The 18,453-nt window shown below is 42.9% G+C and overlaps 1 protein-coding gene across 2 annotated transcripts; it reads left to right on the forward strand.

Moving 5' to 3' along the window:
• Positions 1-2,208: 2,208 nt before the first annotated feature.
• On the forward strand, positions 2,209-8,462 carry LOC149398419 (vascular-related unknown protein 4-like). Of its 2 annotated transcripts, XM_089615975.1 has the most exons (3): positions 2,209-2,604; positions 7,898-7,966; positions 8,074-8,462. In XM_089615975.1, exons 1-3 carry the CDS (start codon positions 2,272-2,274, stop codon positions 8,221-8,223), a joined length of 552 nt encoding a protein of 183 aa, XP_089472101.1. In that variant the 5' UTR covers positions 2,209-2,271; the 3' UTR covers positions 8,224-8,462. The 2 variants fall into 2 exon arrangements, with proteins under 2 accessions (XP_089472101.1, XP_089472102.1); XM_089615976.1 differs by lacking the exon at positions 7,898-7,966.
• The last annotated feature ends 9,991 nt before the right edge of the window (positions 8,463-18,453 follow it).

Below are 18,453 nucleotides of genomic sequence, written 5' to 3' on the forward strand. Positions count from 1 at the left end.
AACTGACTCCACTAAAAAGTTGGCACTGAAATCTCTCGGTTCAAATGAATATATTTTCTACTCAAGAATTCTACTTAATTGTAATGAGTGGATCCATTGAATATTATCTATGTTTACCCTTCATGGATATCATCAACTAGATAGGATTTACAAAATTACCATTTTACCCTTCTAGTTGTTATTTCCTCAACTCCTCTGTCGCTTGTGAATAAATTAGAAACAATGTATTGACGAGAAGCTAACAATTCACATTGATTCATCCAAAAGAGTCATGACTCAATTTGGACACTGGTCAGTTCATTTATTCACATATTCCAAGGAACAAAGCATGAGGTGATATACACTGCATTTCAGCAATCTTGTACATGAATTCCATATCTATGAGATCTTCACAAAGTTACTCATGACATCTTCATAACTTAGTACTTCACCAATAGGTCTTGTCTATATCACATAGTGAATCTAGAACTTTGACTTTCTCAAATGAGAATACGTAAGCTATGAAATGACATGTCTCATTTTAGGATTGAGATAAGTACGATGCAATCCATACGTAGTGACTTCGAGACATAAGAGGTTAAATTGTTTTTTCTTATTCTGTCTCTAGAAGTGCACTGGTCAATTCAGTACCTTCAGAAGATACCTAGAAGAACTATAGAGTCTCCAACTCTCAATGTCCCATAACCAGACATCATAGATTCTCCTCTCAATCATACTGAGATCAATAGCCATTTGACCCTTAGATTGCGAATAAACTGTTTTAAGCGAACCATGAAGAGTTTGTTCATGCAAATCTATATTTGACTCTTCATTTGTTGTTAGGTTTGTTTAAGGACTAAAGACTATAGTTTATCATAAAGCTTCATTTTTATTAATTATTCAGCAGTTACAAGCAAGAGTCTTCGTGAGACTATATTACATCAAATGTACATAGATAAAGACTACTACTCTTCTTGTGGGCACCATTAACAACATTCAACTGTGTGCTTGAGAGCATCCGTTTTTTCTAACCTCGCTACTATTTTTTTACTGCGGATTGTTTAGACCCAGCATTGTCAGTTATTTTTTTTAGTAATAACCATTACGCGTCCTCAGTCAGTTTTTTTATTTTCGACCATTGAATTTTGTTTTTAAAAGCTTCTATCAGCTTGAACTCTAGTATAGCTTTTGTGGTCATTCCGAACAATTAAAAGTTTTGAGTAATATCATATATGGACAATTAGGCCACTACCCCAATAACTCATGCTCCTTTTAAAAAGTGACTCAAGTTTCATTCTATTAAAAAAATAATAATCCACCAGTAAAGTAAAATGAAATTTGAGTCACCTTTTTAAAAGGAGCATGGGTTATTGGGGTAGTGGCCTAATTGTCGATACAAGATATTGCCCAAACTTTTAATTGTTCGGAATGACCACAAAAACTATACCAGAGTTCGAGCTGTCGAGGCTAGGTAAATTAGGTAATTTTGTTGGACAAGAGTCAATTTAATTGAGTGCAGACTAGTGGACTATTTTTTTTAATAAAATGAAAAGCTAAAATCTTAAAAGAAGCTAGTGAAATAGCTAGTTGCAAAAATATTTTTATCTTATATTTGTCATTTTTGCATACATCCTAAGCTTTTTTTTTTTTTTAAAAAGTATTAAATGTGAAGCAAGTGTCATTCATTATATAATATAAATATATATATATATATATATATGTATATATATATATATATATATATATATATATATATATCTGAGTGTGTATATATTAATTGGAAATTAGTCGTCTAAGTTTGTAGAACATGGCGAAAGTTTAAGGGACACCCCCATCTTAATTAAGATAAACAAAAGTATCAAAAAATAAATATAATAAACTTCCAAAAGTCTCTTTGATGATGGACTTAAGTGACTGATTCAACCAATTTTTTAATAAAAAAGTAAAAGTAAGTGCACCCCAAGAAAAATTAATTGGCAAAAAAATATCTATGTTGGTGCTCATAATTCATGCTGCACGAAAATGTCAAATCTCTCTCTCTCTCTCAATTATTTTTGTCATCCCTCCATGTCCCACAAATCATACCCTAGTATCATAGACCTTGTTCCAACTTATTTTACAAGCTTCGCATCATCTTTATATTCCAAATATTCCACTATATATAACGTCGTCTCTCAAACTTTCACTATACATAAAGCAATTCCTTTGATCATTTGAATCCACCCAAAAAAAAAAAAAAAGCTATTAGAGACTAATCACTTAGCTGTTACCCCTCTCATCGTCATCAAAGCTATGGAAAAGTCAAGCAATAATTCCATGAACAAAGCTCCTAAACAATATTATTCCTCTGATAAAAATACCGACGATTGTCATGAACCCGAAGAGAGTGGTTGGACCATGTACTTGGAAGATTTCAGGATTGATAAAAACTACGAGCAGAGCTGTTTCAGCTACGAGACCTCTCTGATCTCAGACGCAGGTTCTACCGCGAAGATCAAAAGAGGGTGTTATAATGAGATGTCGAGTTTTAAAAAGAGAAAGACAATTCTCAAAGTTGTTTTGGTTGATGATGATTATGATGATGCCTTGGAAGACACTGCTAGCTCTCCAGTACAGAGCCCAAAGGTCAGATTATTATTATTCGGATAAAAAAAAAAAAAAAAATCTTTTAGTATACCACTACAATTTTATTAATGTATTAATTAGTATTTTTTGTATTTTACTCTGTTCACTTTCAAAGGGCAGCTTTATAAATTTTGAGAACTGGCTATTTTTTTCTTTCTTTCTTTTGTTCAATACATGAATTTGTCTACTCGTATCGATAGTACTCTTAATTGTGGAAACAATATGTTGCTTTTATTAATTATATGTATATGTGTTTCATAAATACATTTTTTTGTTTTGTTCTGATATTATTGGATTTGAGGCATCGCTGAGTTGGTTTAGGCTTTAATAGCTTTTCTTTATTCTTTAGTTCTAAGTAATGATTAAAGCGAGTCTGTTGTTTTCCTTTTTTGTCCTTGACTTACTCTGTTCAGTAAGGGTATTTTGGTACTTTTGTCTTGTCTGTATGTTTAAATTGGGTCTTCGTCCCCAATTCGAATTAATGAAGTTTTCAGTATTACTTTTCTTTTCAAACTTCGTTCATCTTCTTCTTGAAGCTCTCTCTGGGTTTCGATCGTATTATGGTATCAGAGCGATTCTCCGCGAATCAATCCTGATCGAAACTCTGTGATTACCTAAATCTCTTCTTCTCCGTCTTTTCTCTTTCATCCTCTCGACAAAATGTCGGCCGATGAAGCCTTGACCGGAGGTCTCTCTGCGAGTGGAGTTACATCTCGGAAAACCTCGATCGACGATGTCGTCGATCCTTTCTTCTTGCATCATACTGATTCACCAAGAATGGTCTTGGTCACACAGCAAATGAATGGCGAGAACTACCAATCTTGGAGTCGATCGATGAGGATGGCTCTCCAAATCAAGAACAAGCTAGGGTTCATCGATGGATCGATTTCGAAGCCTGACGGTTCGAACCTCAATCATCTGAATTCCTGGATGCGCAACAACAACATCGTCATCGCGTGGATTCTCAATTCCTGCTCTAAAGAAATCGCTTCTAGCGTTACCTATGGCGACTCAGCAATGGACATCTGGAAGGATCTTCAGGAGAGGTACGAGCAGAGCAATGGCCCTAGGATCTTTGAACTTAGGCACGAAATTATGAGTCTCACACAGGATCAGATGACTGTTGGTGTTTACTACACAAAACTCAAGATTCTTTGGGAAGAATTGAGCAATTACAAACCAGCGTGTACCTGCACATGTGGAGGATCAAAGGAATTGGTCAATTTCATCAATGGAGAACATGTCATGAAATTTCTCATGGGGCTGAGTGACGCCTTCAACACTGTTCGTGGCCAAATTCTTCTTATGGATCCTCTTCCACCTATCAACAAAGTTTTCTCTATGGTGTGCCAAGAGGAAAAGCAACGATCCGTGAGTTCTGACAACTCTGCACCAGAACAGTCAAATCCGATGGCAATGACGGTCAATGATCAAAGGAAATCCAACAAGAGAGAGAAGCTCGTGTGCACACACTGCAAGATGACGGGGCACACCATTGACAAGTGCTACAAGCTCCATGGATTCCCTCCTGGTTACAAACCGAAGCCAAGAAATCAGGCTAATCTGGCAGAAGGAACTCTCGGCGTTCAAGAAGACAAACCAGAGGCCAAGACCAACCCTACACAGAATTTGACCAATGACCAGATTCATCAGATCATCAGCATGCTCTCCAACCAGCTCATGAGTCCAATGAATCCTGAAGGTCATACCAACATCAACCTGACATCTGCCAACCCAGGTTTATGCTGTTTAAATACAGATTCAGGTTGTGTCTCTAATTTTAGAACTCGTTGGATTCTTGATTCTGGAGCCTCAAGGCATATCTGCACTAACAAATCTCTTTTTCTTGATATGAAGAAGTTGTATAATTCTACTGTTACCCTACCTAACCATTCCGTGATACCGGTTTTTTTATTGTGGTGATATCTTTATTAGCAATGATCTGGTGCTCAAGAATGCCTTATATCTCCCTGATTTTAAATTCAATTTAATGTCAATATATTGCTTGACGCAGAATCCATCTATTACTGTTTCCTTTACACAAGAATGTGCTGATATACAGGATATGAAGAATGGGAAGATGATTGGCAAGGGTAGAGCACAAGAGGGGCTATATGTGGTCGCAGATGAATCTTCATGCCCTATCAATGTCATATCTGCCCACACATGGCACCACAGGCTCGGCCACTTGTCTTTTAAGCGTCTAGAGTCCATTAAACATAAACTTTCTTACATTCCTAGCAATAAGACTGATCTTTGTTACATATGTCCTCTTGCTAAACAAAGGAGATTGCCTTTTCAGAATAACAATAGATTGTCTGAAAGCATCTTTGATCTTGTCCATTGTGATATTTGGGGACCATATTCAGTCACCTCGTATAATGGTTTTCGTTTTTTCCTTACCCTTGTTGATGATTGTAGCAGATTTTGCTGGATTTATCTCATGAAAAACAAGTCTGATGTACACAAAATCATCCCTCGTTTTTGCTCTATGATCACTAACCATTTCTCTTGTTCTATCAAGCATTTCAGATCTGATAACGCCAAGGAACTTATCTTTTCTGATTTTTTTTCTCTAAAATGGGGATTCTACATCAATTCTCGTGTGTGGAGACTCCACAACAAAATTCAGTTGTGGAGCGAAAACACCAACACTTATTGAATGTAGGTAGATCTCTTTTCTTTCAATCACAAATTCCTATTGCTTATTGGTCTGATTGTGTCATGACAGCAGTGTATCTTATTAATAGAACACTTACCCCTCTTTTATCTCATAAATGTCCTTATGAAATTTTGTTCAAAAAGGAAGTTGATTACAATTTTTTGAGAGTTTTTGGATGTTTAACCTTTGCTTCTACTTTACAGGCTCATCGTACTAAGTTCCAACCAAGGGCAAGGAGATGTGTTTTTATTGGATACACACCCGGGGTTAAGGGATATAAGTTTCTTGATTTGACCACCCGGGATGTTTTTATATCTCGAGATGTGGTCTTTCATGAAAAGATTTTTCCTTTTCACAACATTAAATCTAACTTTACTCCTATTGATCCTTTCCCAGACATAGTTTTTCCTTTGCCTAACCTTCATCTGTCAGATACTATGTCACCAGATCAGGTTCAGGACACTAGAGATGAGTCTCTCACAAGTAATGATAGAGGCCCCAACACAAACATGGACTCAAGAACTACAGATCAACAATCTGATCCTACTCAGGTTGCCTCTGATAGACCTCATGATGTTATCATACCTTCCAGACGTTCAAGCAGACCAAGAGCACCTCCAACACGACTAAGCGACTACCATTGCAACATTACGTGTGGGAAATCAGGTGTTCAAGCTCCATCTCCACATCATATTTCTAAGTATTGTGCATATCATAATTTGTCTGCCAATTTTCAAAATTTTGTCCTGTCTGTTTCTGGTCATTACCAGCCTCAATACTATCATCAAGCATGTCAACATGCTAATTGGAGATAAGCTATGAAGGCAGAATTTGAAGCTATGGAAGAAAATAGAACTTGGTCCATTGTTGATCTACCAAGTGGTAAAAAGCCTATTGGTTGCAGATGGGTTTTTACCAACAAATTTAACGCAGACGGTTCTCTTGCTCGTAACAAAGCACGTTTAGTGGCAAAGGGCTATAACCAGGTAGAAGGTGTAGATTATATCGACACCTTTTCTCCGGTTGCAAAGTTGACCACCGTCAAAGTTTTATTGGCTTTATCTGCTTCACATAATTGGTTCCTTGCACAATTAGACATAAATAATGCTTTTCTCAATGGAGAATTATTTGAAGAAGTGTATATGGATTTGCCTTTGGGGTATGATAAACAGGGGGAGCAAAGGAAAGGTTTTGCCAAGAAGGTTTGTAAGCTTCATAAGTCGATATATGGACTTAAGCAGGCTTCGCGGCAGTGGAATATCACTTTCACGGAGGCCATCATTTCTTTTGGTTTCACTCAGTCCAGGTGTGATTACTCCTTATTTACATGTGGATCTAAAGACAGCTTGGTTGTTATACTTTTATACGTTGATGATATTATCATTGCAGGACCAAGTGTGGTTGCTATAGATGAGACTAAAGCTTTTCTACATTCAAGATTTAAACTGAGGGATTTAGGACCTCTTAAGTTTTTTCTTGGAATGGAAGTTGCTTAAGTCAGAGCTTGGCATTGTGTTAAGTCAACGTCAATATGCTTTACAAATATTGGATGATTATGGTTTTCTAGATTCTAAGCCTGTCTCTACTCCTATGAACCCGAGAGTTTCTTTGAACTCAGATAAGGGTGTCTTATTAGATGATGTTACTCATTATAGGAGTTTGATTGGAAGGCTTTTATATTTGACTATCTCGAGACCTGATATTACGTTCTCTGTGAATGCTTTGAGTCAATTTTTACAGCCTCCACGTGATTTGCACTTGCAGGCTGTGCATCATCTTTTGAGGTATATTAAAGGAAGTCCAGGACAAGGGTTGCTGTTTCCTGCTAAGTCATCTACACAGATAAGAGGTTTCTCCGATGCTGACTGGGGTGGATGCTTGGATACAAGAAGATCGGTGTCTGGCTATTGCGTGTTCATAGGAGAGTCTTTGGTTTCGTGGAAGTCTAAGAAGCAAAGCACGGCTTCCAGGTCTTCAGCAGAAGCGGAATACAGAGCCTTGGCGGCGGCGACCAGTGAGCTTGTGTGGTTGCAACAACTGTTGAAGGATTTTCAGGTCACAATGACTAGTCCGACAATTTTGTTCTGCGACAGCCAAGCAGCTGTGTATATTGCTTCGAACCCTGCATTTCATGAAAGGACAAAACATATAGAGATAGATCTTTATTTTGTCCGGGATCATGTGCAGCGCGGTACTGTGAAGCTTTTACCAGTTCGTTCTCAACACCAGCTTGCTGATATTTTTACGAAGCCTCTTCCAGCTCCGGCGTTGAAGTCTATTACGTCCAAGCTGACTCTCACAGATATATTTCGTCCAGCTTGAGGGGGAGTATTGGATTTGAGGCATCGCTGAGTTGGTTTAGGCTTTAATAGCTTTTCTTTATTCTTTAGTTCTAAGTAATGATTAAAGCGAGTCTGTTGTTTTCCTTTTTTGTCCTTGACTTACTCTGTTCAGTAAGGGTATTTTGGTACTTTTGTCTTGTCTGTATGTATAAATTGGGTCTTCGTCCCCAATTCGAATTAATGAAGTTTTCAGTATTACTTTTCTTTTCAAACTTCGTTCATCTTCTTCTTGAAGCTCTCTCTGGGTTTCGATCGTATTAGATATACGAGTAGTTGTGTATTTTAATAGGTTTTTAACTTGAGCCAGATGGGAGTGAAACCTAAAGAAAAAGAAGATTATCATCGTAACATGTTTGAGGTATTTAAATTTATTTTTTTAGGTTAATTATCAGGCATTTATCTTTATGTTATGTTTATGATATATGGCTATAAATTTATTTCAATTGATTTTTTTTTTTTTGGTAGGACAAGGGGATCATTAATTCTGGCAAAAAAGATGATCAAATAATGAGCCATGATAAATTTGATACAGGAAGAGAAAGTGACTGCACAGCACTTAAGAAAAGAGGTCTTTGCTTAGTTCCTTTATCTGTGTTGGTTAACTATATTGGGTGAACAAAGTTCTCTCAACAAATACATATATGTCTATCTCTTTCTCTTTTTCTCGTATCCCATGAGAACTTGCACAAAGTTATGATGTAAATAATCAATGCAAGTATTTATGATAATCGACCAGGCTTCAGTGTATATACACAGTAGAATAATCTACGAGTTCATTAGGTATATAGTTATATTTACAGTTTTACATTGTTATATAGTCAACGTTTTTTAAATATTAGGCAAATAGCCACGTTCATATATTTATACGTGTAAATTGACATAAATATCCCCTTTTTATTTCAACGAAAGTGTAAATAAGGAATGACACATCGTCTTTATGGCTATTTATCTAAGATTTACGAAACATTGACTATATAGCAATTCCAAACGTTTTAGTTTGCTATTTACCTAAATTTTTTATAATATAAAACTTTTTTTGGCGCCTATATCTAATTTATAATTCGTAGGAAAAATTTGACGACTACTCGACATTCCAAACGAATAGATTAGCAAAATATTTACAGTTTTAAGTTAATGTCAAACGAATTGATCATTTGAATATCAATTAGATTATTGTATCGTCGTTATTGGTTTTCTAACACAGCACGAATAATTTGATCATTAATCTTTTTTTTTTCTTTTATGTTCAATTCACAATATACTAAATCAAATAGTTCGGTAGATTGCTATGTAAAATGGAATGATGAATGATCAATAAAAGGATTGATCATAGCACTCGAAAAAGAAAAAAAAATGGAGAGGTAGAGATCTGTGTATAATTATAAATTTTCCTATAATGTTCAACATGGGTATTCTGGGATAAAATCCCTACTAGATATAACTGAGAAAATTCGGAGAATTATTTCCTCAAATTTCAGTAGGTCAAAAACTGGCTTTAGACGCAACAAGGTGTCGCGTCTAAAGCCCCTATGTTAGACGGAATGATAAAGAAAAATGATTGAGGTAGAGATCTGTGTTTAATTATAAAGTTTCATAAAATGTTAAACATGTGTATTTTGGGATACAATCCCGACGTTCACCGCGTTGACTAGATAAGATAACTAAGAAAACTCGGAGAATTATTTCCTTGGAACTAATCATTCTCAAGAATCAAGGTCGAGAGTTCTCATATCATCAAGTCAAGGTTGAGAAGTCGAGAGCCTTGATTAATCTGTTAGACAAAATTACTCCAGAATATTTATTTTCTGGAAAATAAAAAGACAGCTTAGATGTAAGGAAAATAAAATTACAACACAACAATATTATGAGCGGGGAATAAATAAAACAAGATTGGAAAGCACAGGCCGAGGATCGTTCGACGGTCTCCTTAAAGTAATATTGCCCTCCCCGTGGGTGCCGGAAACGACGAGCAATTTACCTCCCAGGATACAACGGCGGAAGCGAGAAGAGGTTTGCACCAAAACGGACTTCTCCGGCGAACTAAACCTGTAACAGAGCTGAGCACCGACGACAAAAGAAAGAACAATTTCTGGAGAGAGGAGGAGTTGAGAGAAGCAGGGAAAGTGTATCTCCGAATGAAATGAGCAAGCCTCTATTTATAGGCTACTATCTCAGAGGTTACATCCTTTAGCCTCACACAAACAGTCCGGCCACTAAACGCAGGGATACGAATGGTTGCTACGTTAATACCCACTCAGTATTATTGCATGCGCTCAGAATTATTGCATGCATTCATGCATGGTAAAGTTAATTCCGACCATAATAACACAAGTTATTTGTGGAATTAACAAATTAATGAAGTGGAAATTTCAATAAAAAGATAGAATTGGCCCAAGGCCCAAGCCCGAGACATTCCCGAAACCCGAAACCCGGGCCCGGGTCCGGCCCGGCCCGGCTCGGCGGCGGCGCGCGTGTGTGTGTGCGCGCGAGGGGTTAAGAGATAACCCACCCACACTCTCCTCTCTTGTACTTGCTTGACCACTAAATAAAGAGGAGAGTATATAAACACTACCAAAACACTCATTCCCAACCCATGTGGGACTCTTGATTTCCACTTCAATTACACATATCCAATGTGTTCTTTGAGCATACTTTAACCATCAATTTCTCATTCATTCTAGCTCCGATTTTGGCAAAATTATAATCGATATTATACCCCATTTCGCAAGGAAGAATAATACGAAAGAATTATCAAATTCCGTTGAGTGGACCCCACTCAAACTTTTGCCTAAAGTCAGCAGCTTAATAGACAATAAATATTCAACATTGTCTATTTACTTCTCTAATACTCCAACAATCCCCCACATGAATGAAATTGCATGACGACAACAAAAAGACTCGACACGACTCAATATGGTGATCAGTTCTACGGTCAATACCAGTATAGGATAGGTAGACAAAGTCCTTGAACCTTCCCTTGTAGAAGTATGTCATGTTTACGGACTACTCAGTAGACACGATGTCCTTGAACTGTTAGTCGTTTGTATATAAACGATGAGCATATATCTCGCTGATATTTTCCTGCCACAGGTTTTAGTTCTCATGGTTATGTTCATTTCGGCCCTGAACATGCGCCTGGTTCTGCAAGAGTTTCTAAAGAATTACGCCCCTTTAATTCTCTTTCGAAGCGGCCTCACTTCTCTCTCACATAGGTGATCCTTACGCCAAAGAGTAATCCCGCATTACTCGTTCGGAATCTCAAAGATCCGATTTCAAAGAATCATTAAAAGCACAATGCTTAGCCTCGTACGGGTGTCACCGTTTTTATCATAGGAATAGGACCGGGGTTTTCCCCCCCACAGTGACCTCACTTTGTTTTAGCAGTTAGGTTGTCCCTTTGAACCAAGTTCTTGGGATCTCCAGTCATCATGGTTAGGTTTCCTTTGCTAAATTTTTTTTTTTTTTTATATCATGGGCTTTAGTCCCATTCCTATTGACATCTTCTCTACTTGGTCCCTATTTAACCCCTTGGTTAGCGGATCCGCAATATTGTCTTTGGACCTTACATAGTCAACACTTATGACTCCAGACGAGAGAAGTTGTCTTATGGTATTATGTCGTCGACGAATATGTCTAGACTTACCATTATACATAACACTTTGTGCTCTACCAATTGCAGATTGGTTATCACAATATATACATATTGCAGGCACAGGTGTTGTCCAATTTGGAATATCCTCTACGAAGTTTCTTAGCCACTCAGCTTCTTCACCACACTTATCCAACGCAACAAACTCAGATTCCATCGTGGATCTAGTTATCACGGTTTGTTTTGAGGATTTCCAAGACACAGCCGCACCACCTAAAGTGAATACATATCCACTTGTGGCTTTAGAGTCTTGTATATCAGATATCCAACTCGCGTCAGTGAAACCTTCAATGACTTCGGGATGTCTAGTATAGTGTAGACCATAATCACGAGTGAATCGTAAATACCTCAGTACTTTCACGATTGCTTTCCAGTGTTCAGAACTTGGATTACTCGTGTATCTCGCAAGTCTACTTACAGAGTAAGCTAAGTCAGGTCTCGTACAATTCATCAAGTACATTAGACTTCCTATTATTCTAGCATACTCGTTTTGAGACTCGCTATCTCCTTTATTCTTAGACAAATGGTGACTAGTGTCGATTGGAGTTCTAGAGACTCCACTATCGTTCTTTGCAAATTTATCTAGAATTTTATCAACATAGTGTGATTGACTCAAAACAAGTCCATTAGATGTTCTTTTAATCTTGATCCCCAAGATAACATCGGCCAATCCCAAATCTTTCATGTCAAATCTCGAGTTCAATATATCTTTTGTGGATTTAATCATGCTTTCATTACTTCCAACAATAAGCATATCATCCACATATAAACACAAAATCACATAACCGCATTCGGTCGTTTTGATGTAGACACATTTGTCACACTCGTTGATCTTGAAGCCATTTGACATCATGACCTTGTCAAATTTTTCATGCCATTGTTTTGGGGCTTGTTTAAGTCCATACAATGACTTAATCAGTTTACATACTTTCCTCTCTTGCCCATGTGCAACACAACCCTCGGGTTGGTCCATGTAGATCTCTTCTTCGAGATCACCATTTAGGAAAGCAGTTTTCACATCCATTTGATGGATTTCAAGATTGCGCAAAGTGGCAATGGCTATAATCAATCTTATAGATGTTATTCTCGTCACGGGAGAATAAGTATCAAAATAGTCAAGACCTTCTTTTTGTCTATAACCCTTAATTACAAGTCTCGCCTTGTATTTATCAATTGAGCCATCCACTTTCATCTTCCTTGTGAATATCCACTTAGAACCAAGAGTTTTACTTCCAGGAGGAAGGTCAACTAGTTCCCACGTGTGGTTATGCATTATCGAGTCAATTTCACTTCTTATGGCATCCTTCCATAAGTGACCCTCGACTGAATTTACAGCCTCTTTATAACTTAGAGGTTCTGCCTCTAACATATAGGTAAGGAAATCAGATCCAAATGACTTCTCCACCCTAGCTCGCTTACTTCTTCGAGGTTGTTCAGATTCTATCTCATCCTCGGATTCCTCATCGAACTCTTGAGATATTTCTTCTATATTCTCAAATTGTTGATTTGAAGAACTCGGTTCATCTTCCTTAGTCTTATACGGAAATACATGTTCAAAAAACGATGCATTTTTAGACTCAATAATAGAACCTTTGTGTATATCAGGATTCTTAGATTCGTGCACAATAAAGCGATAAGCATTGCTATGATGTGCATAACCAATGAATACACAATCTACGGTCTTCGGACCGATCTTCATCCTTTTAGGTGCGGGAGCCAAAACCTTGGCCAAGCACCCCCACATTCGCAAGTATTTATAGGAAGGCTTCGTTCCTCTAAATAATTCAGACGGGGATTTATCCTCTTTCTTCCGAGGTATCTTATTCAAAAGATAATTCGCAGCCAAAATGGCTTCCCCCCACATTTCTTGTGGTAGCCCCGAGCTTAGCAACATTGCATTCATCATTTCTTTGAGAGTACGGTTCTTTCGTTCGGCAACGCCATTCGATTGAGGTGAATATGGTGGAGTGACTTCATGAATAATTCCATGTTGAGCACAAAACGCACCAAATGGTTCCACATATTCACCTCCACGATCACTACGCACCATTTTAATCTTTTTCCCAAGTTGATTCTCAACTTCCAATTTGTACATGGTAAATTTCTCAATTGCCTCATCTTTGCTCTTAAGCAAATACACATAACAATACTTCGTACTATCATCAATAAAAGTCACAAAGTATTTGTTACCACCCATCGTAGGCATGAATTTCAAATCGCATAGATCGGTATGGATTAATTCAAGTGACTCACTTTTCCTTTCAACACTATGAAAAGATGTTCTCGTTAATTTGGCTTCAACACATATCTCACATTTGTGTTTAGAATCAATATTAAATTTTGGTATACAATCCAAATTAATTAATTTGCGCAAAGTATCATAATTCACATGACCAAGTCTACCATGCCACAAATTAGATGACTCAAGCATATAAGCAGAAGAGGAAGCATTCTCATTATTATTCTTGCCAGTAATGGCGATTACATTCATCTTCCACATATTATCTTTGATATAGCCTTTACCCACATACATCCCATTTTTACTAACAATCCTTTGAGACTCAAAAACCATTTTAAACCCATGGTTACAAAGAAGAGTTCCAGAAATAAGATTCTTCCTAATGTCGGGCACGTAGAGAACGTTGGTGAGCTTCATTTCTTTCCCAGAGGTCATTTTGAGGATGACGTGGCCAATCCCCATGACGTCGGAGGTGGCCAAATTTCCCATGAATAGCTTCTCCCCAGTCGGGCGCATGTCGAGCGAGCAAAACGCGTTCTTGTCGGAGCAAATATGGCGAGTGGCACCAGTATCTAACCACCACTCCTTCGGGTTTGAGTCTACCATGTTTACTTCGGAGACTACGGCGACGAGAAATTCGTCATCTCCCTCGGTCTCGACGGCATTGGCCTCACTCTTCTTCTTCTTTTGCGGCTTTCGGCAATCCGCGGCGCGGTGACCTTCTTTGTCGCAGTTGAAGCACTTTCCAACAAACTTTTGTTGGTTCTTCTTCTTGAAAGCAGCCCCTTTAGCCCCAAGCTTGTTGGCGGGCTTCTTGCCTCTCGAGCCTTCTGTTACCGGTCCGTCTCGGTCCGGTAGATCGACGACGGCCACGCTGGCGGCCGTCCTGAGCCCGGCGCTCGTCCGGGGCCGGCACTCGCCGTGGCCGGCTCTCCACGGCCGGCTCTCCAAGGCCGGCCCTCCAGGACCGGCGCTCCAGGACCAGCGCTCCAGGGCCGGCGCTCCAAGGCCGGCCCTCCACGGCCGGCGCTCCAAGGCCGGCCCTCCACGGCCGGCGCAAGGCCGGCCCTCCACGGCCGGCGCTCCAAGGCCGGCCCCCCACGGCCGGCGCTCCAAGGCCGGCCCTCCACGGCCGGCGCTCCAAGGCCGGCCCCCCACGGCCGGCGCTCCAAGGCCGGCTCTCCACGGCCGGCGCTCCAAGGCCGGCCCTCGGCCAAGGGGTTCCTCAAACACCTCTTGGCCGCCTATAAATATGAGGGTCTCTCCCTCGACCCAGGTAATCCGAATTTGAGTACTGAAACGCTGTCGAATTCATACCTCGCTCGTTTCTCTCAAGTCTCGACCTCTCAACACTAAACCCTCTACAAACCACCTCAATCCTACTAATGTTGAGCGTCGGAGAGGTAAACAGAGGCAACCCCTCTGTTTCCCCTTTGTAGTTCACACCTTTCTGTTCACGTTTCAGGTGCTTGGACGAGATAGAGATCATCTACAGCTAAGGGACGGCTTGGGATACCAAGCCCGACACGCTCGAGTCGAGACGAGACCACTTGGTCCGGCCTTGGGTCTAACCGTCTACGACTCCTAAATCGTTGTCCGAAAAACTGCGACAACATTTTGGCGCTAGAAGGAGGGCATCTCTCGACCTTGACGACGAATTCCCTCTACCGGTTTTCTCCCTTTGTTCTCACGACTCTCGAGAGATGAGTCACATTCCCACTACCTCCGCGGGTACCCGAGCGACGAGCTCGAGGTACGGTCTTCGACGCCTCGCACATCGTCTTGAAGGGCAACCTCGCGATAGCGAGAGCCAGCCCCAAGATCCGATGATTGACCCCGAGGCCGTACTCCGAGAGGACACGGCCCGGCGGCTTGCGGAGCTCCTTGACCGCCCCGGCGTCGACGGTTCGCTCATAGCCGACCTCCTCGGCTATGACGTTGAAGATAGGTCCGCCAAAGACTACTCCGACTCCGAATATGTGGGGGAGTCGAGGACCAACGAGGCAACGCCTAGCCTCGCCCCTCCGCGGCCCGAGAGGCCCAACGACGCTTTGGCCGGACCGTCGCACCTAGCACGGCAGCAGGCACAGTCACATTCCCGGGGACACGCCCCCTCGGTTTCAAGAGGCGGCCGGACACGGCCCCTCGCCGAGGAGAGAGCGACTCTGGTAGACGATGGGGCCGACAGCCGAAGCGCCCGCCGGACGGTCCGCCCAAGGGCGACCTCACCTCGCCCCGCACCGAGTGCGGACCTTAGAGAGCGCTTGACGGCGCAGAGAAACTCCCGAGGGGAGGATCTCCGCCAAAGGCTAAACTCTCGAAGGGACGCGCTCCCCGCCGCAACTCTCGGCCGGCCGCAGGCCAATGTCGTGGACCAAGCGTCCAACGAACGCCAACCGGTGACTCCCGTGGCCCCGACGGTCGGCCCCGCTAACGGGCTCGACATGGTCACGATGATTCAAAGCCTCCAGAATCAAATCATCGAAATGAGGGAGTCGGGGAGGCAAAGGCCGTACGGAGGGATCGAGGAATCATACTCTCCCTTCGCCGCGCAAATCCTCGCGCAACCATGCGTGGGGAACTTCAAGCTACCGTCCATTCCCCCCTACGATGGACGTACGGACCCCCACTTCCACGTCCAACACTATGAGACGTGGATGACTATGGAAGGGCAGGCGGACACCACCCTCTGTCAAGCCTTCAGCCTGACCCTCACAGGCTCGGGGTTTGAATGGTTCCGAAGCTTGAGGCCGGGAAGCATCCCGTCTTTCCGGGCCTTGCGAGAGGCTTTCCTCGCCCGATTCGCCACCCTCGTGGCACAAAAGAAGCCGAAGACCCACCTCCTCTCTATCCGACAAGGAAGAGACGAGACGTTGAGACAATACCTCGCTCGCTTCACCGAGGAGTCTCACAAGGTCGAAGGGTTCGACGACAGGGACGCCATCACGGCGATCACCGAGGGAGTGCGCACAAGCGACTTCCTCAAGTCTATTGTTGGTCAAGTCCCGCGTGACATGGCGGAGCTGATGACAAGAGCCCGCACATACATGGGAGTCGAGGACTATCTCGATGGCCGAGATGGCCGAAAGGCAGGAGGACAGGGGAGTCGCCGCCGCGACGATCGAGATGAAGATCGTCCCGACCCCCGAAAGAGGAGGAATAAGGGAAGCCATGCCCCTAACGGCCGTTCCCTCCCCGGGCCGAAGCCGTCGCATGTCGACAGCTTCCGGAGGTTCTCGCCATTCACTCCTCTGAACACTCCGCCGGAGCAAATCCTGGCTCTGCACCGTGACAAGTTGGGGAGCCCAACCCCGCTCACGAAGGATCCCGCCAAGAGGGATCAAAGCAAGTACTGTGACTACCATCAAGATCACGGGCACCTGACATCCGAATGCTATCAACTCAAGCGCCAGATTGAGGCCCTGATTCAAGATGGGAAGCTGAAAGAGTACGTCCTGAGAACTATCGGGACGGCCGCGGCGCACGGAGGTCGTCCGCGGCAAGGGAAGAAAGGTCCGGCGACGGTGACTGTCACGGACCGCGCGACAAACGAAGAGCCGGAGAGCTCGCAACTTCACGTCGTGGGTGCAATCTTGGGTGGCCCGGAGTTCGGAGACTCGGCTACGCAAAGGAAGAAGTACGTGCGCGAAGTTTCCCAAGGGAAAATAGCGCACTACATCAACCACACGTACGAGGTCCCTCCTCCGGCCCCCTTCGAGTCCATGTTCTTCACCGGACAAGAAGCAACGCGAGTTCTCCATCCACACAACGACGCGATAGTCGTCTCTGCCCCGGTCGCCAACAACCTCGTCCGGAGAATCCTGATCGACAATGGGAGCTCCGCCGACATAATCTTCAAATCTGCATTGGACAGGATGAAGCTATCCGGGGTAAGACCGACCCCGATCTCAACCCCGCTCTTCGGCTTCTCTGGGGAGAGGGTTATGACGGAGGGAACCATCGACCTCCCGGTTACCTTCGGTACGCCGGGGGGGCTCGAGGTTACCCACATCGTGTCGTTCCTGGTGGTGGATCAGCCCTCGGCTTACAACATCATCGTCGGCCGCCCGACTCTCAATCGGTTGAAGGCCATAACGTCCACGTACCACCTGATGATGAAGTTCCCGACCGATAAAGGGATCGCCGTGATGTTGGGAGACCAATCCATGGCGAGGATGTGCTACATCCAGGGCGTGGACGGAAAAGGGAAAAGGGAAGGTGGTGAGCACCGTCTTCCAACTCGGAGACAAATTCCCGTGCAAGTTAGATGAAGGAGGCACCTTCGGAGAGCTAGACCAAAGGGACGAAGTTGAGCGTCGAAAGGTGGAGACACCGGACGACCTCGTTCCCGTCGTGTTGGACGACGCCAAACCTGACCAAGTAGTCAAGGTAGGCGCCCAACTCCCGTTTGAGACCCGAATCGAGCTCGCCGCTTTCCTCCGAGAGCACAAAGATGTCTTTGCGTGGACACACGCCGACATGCCGGGGATCGACCCCGAGATCATGGTTCATCGTCTCAACGACGACAAGAGAGTGGCCGAGCGCGTTCAACCGCGACGGACGTTCAGTGGGGAGAGGTACCAAGCCATTGGTGAAGAAGTTGACAAACTTCTCGCCGCCGACTTCATCAGGGAGGCAGAACACCCCAAGTGGGTGTCCAATGTGGTAATGGTCAAGAAGCCAAACGGGAAGTGGCGGATCTGTATCGACTACAAAGATCTCAACAAAGCCTGCCCGAAAGACAGCTTCCCTCTCCCGAGGATCGAGCAGCTCGTGGACGCCACTGCGGGCCACGAATTGCTAAGCTTCATGGACGCCTACTCAGGCTACAACCAGATCCGCATGCACGAGCCGGATCAAATTAAAACCACCTTTGTTACGAACCGCGGACTTTACTGTTACAAGGTCATGCCCTTTGGCCTCAAAAACGCGGGAGCAACGTATCAGAGGCTGGTGA

This window comes from Urtica dioica, chromosome 5, assembly GCF_054948205.1.
Source record: "Urtica dioica subsp. dioica isolate 48M chromosome 5, U.dioica_male_clone48M_v1_H2, whole genome shotgun sequence".
Lineage (NCBI taxonomy): Eukaryota > Viridiplantae > Streptophyta > Magnoliopsida > Rosales > Urticaceae > Urtica > Urtica dioica.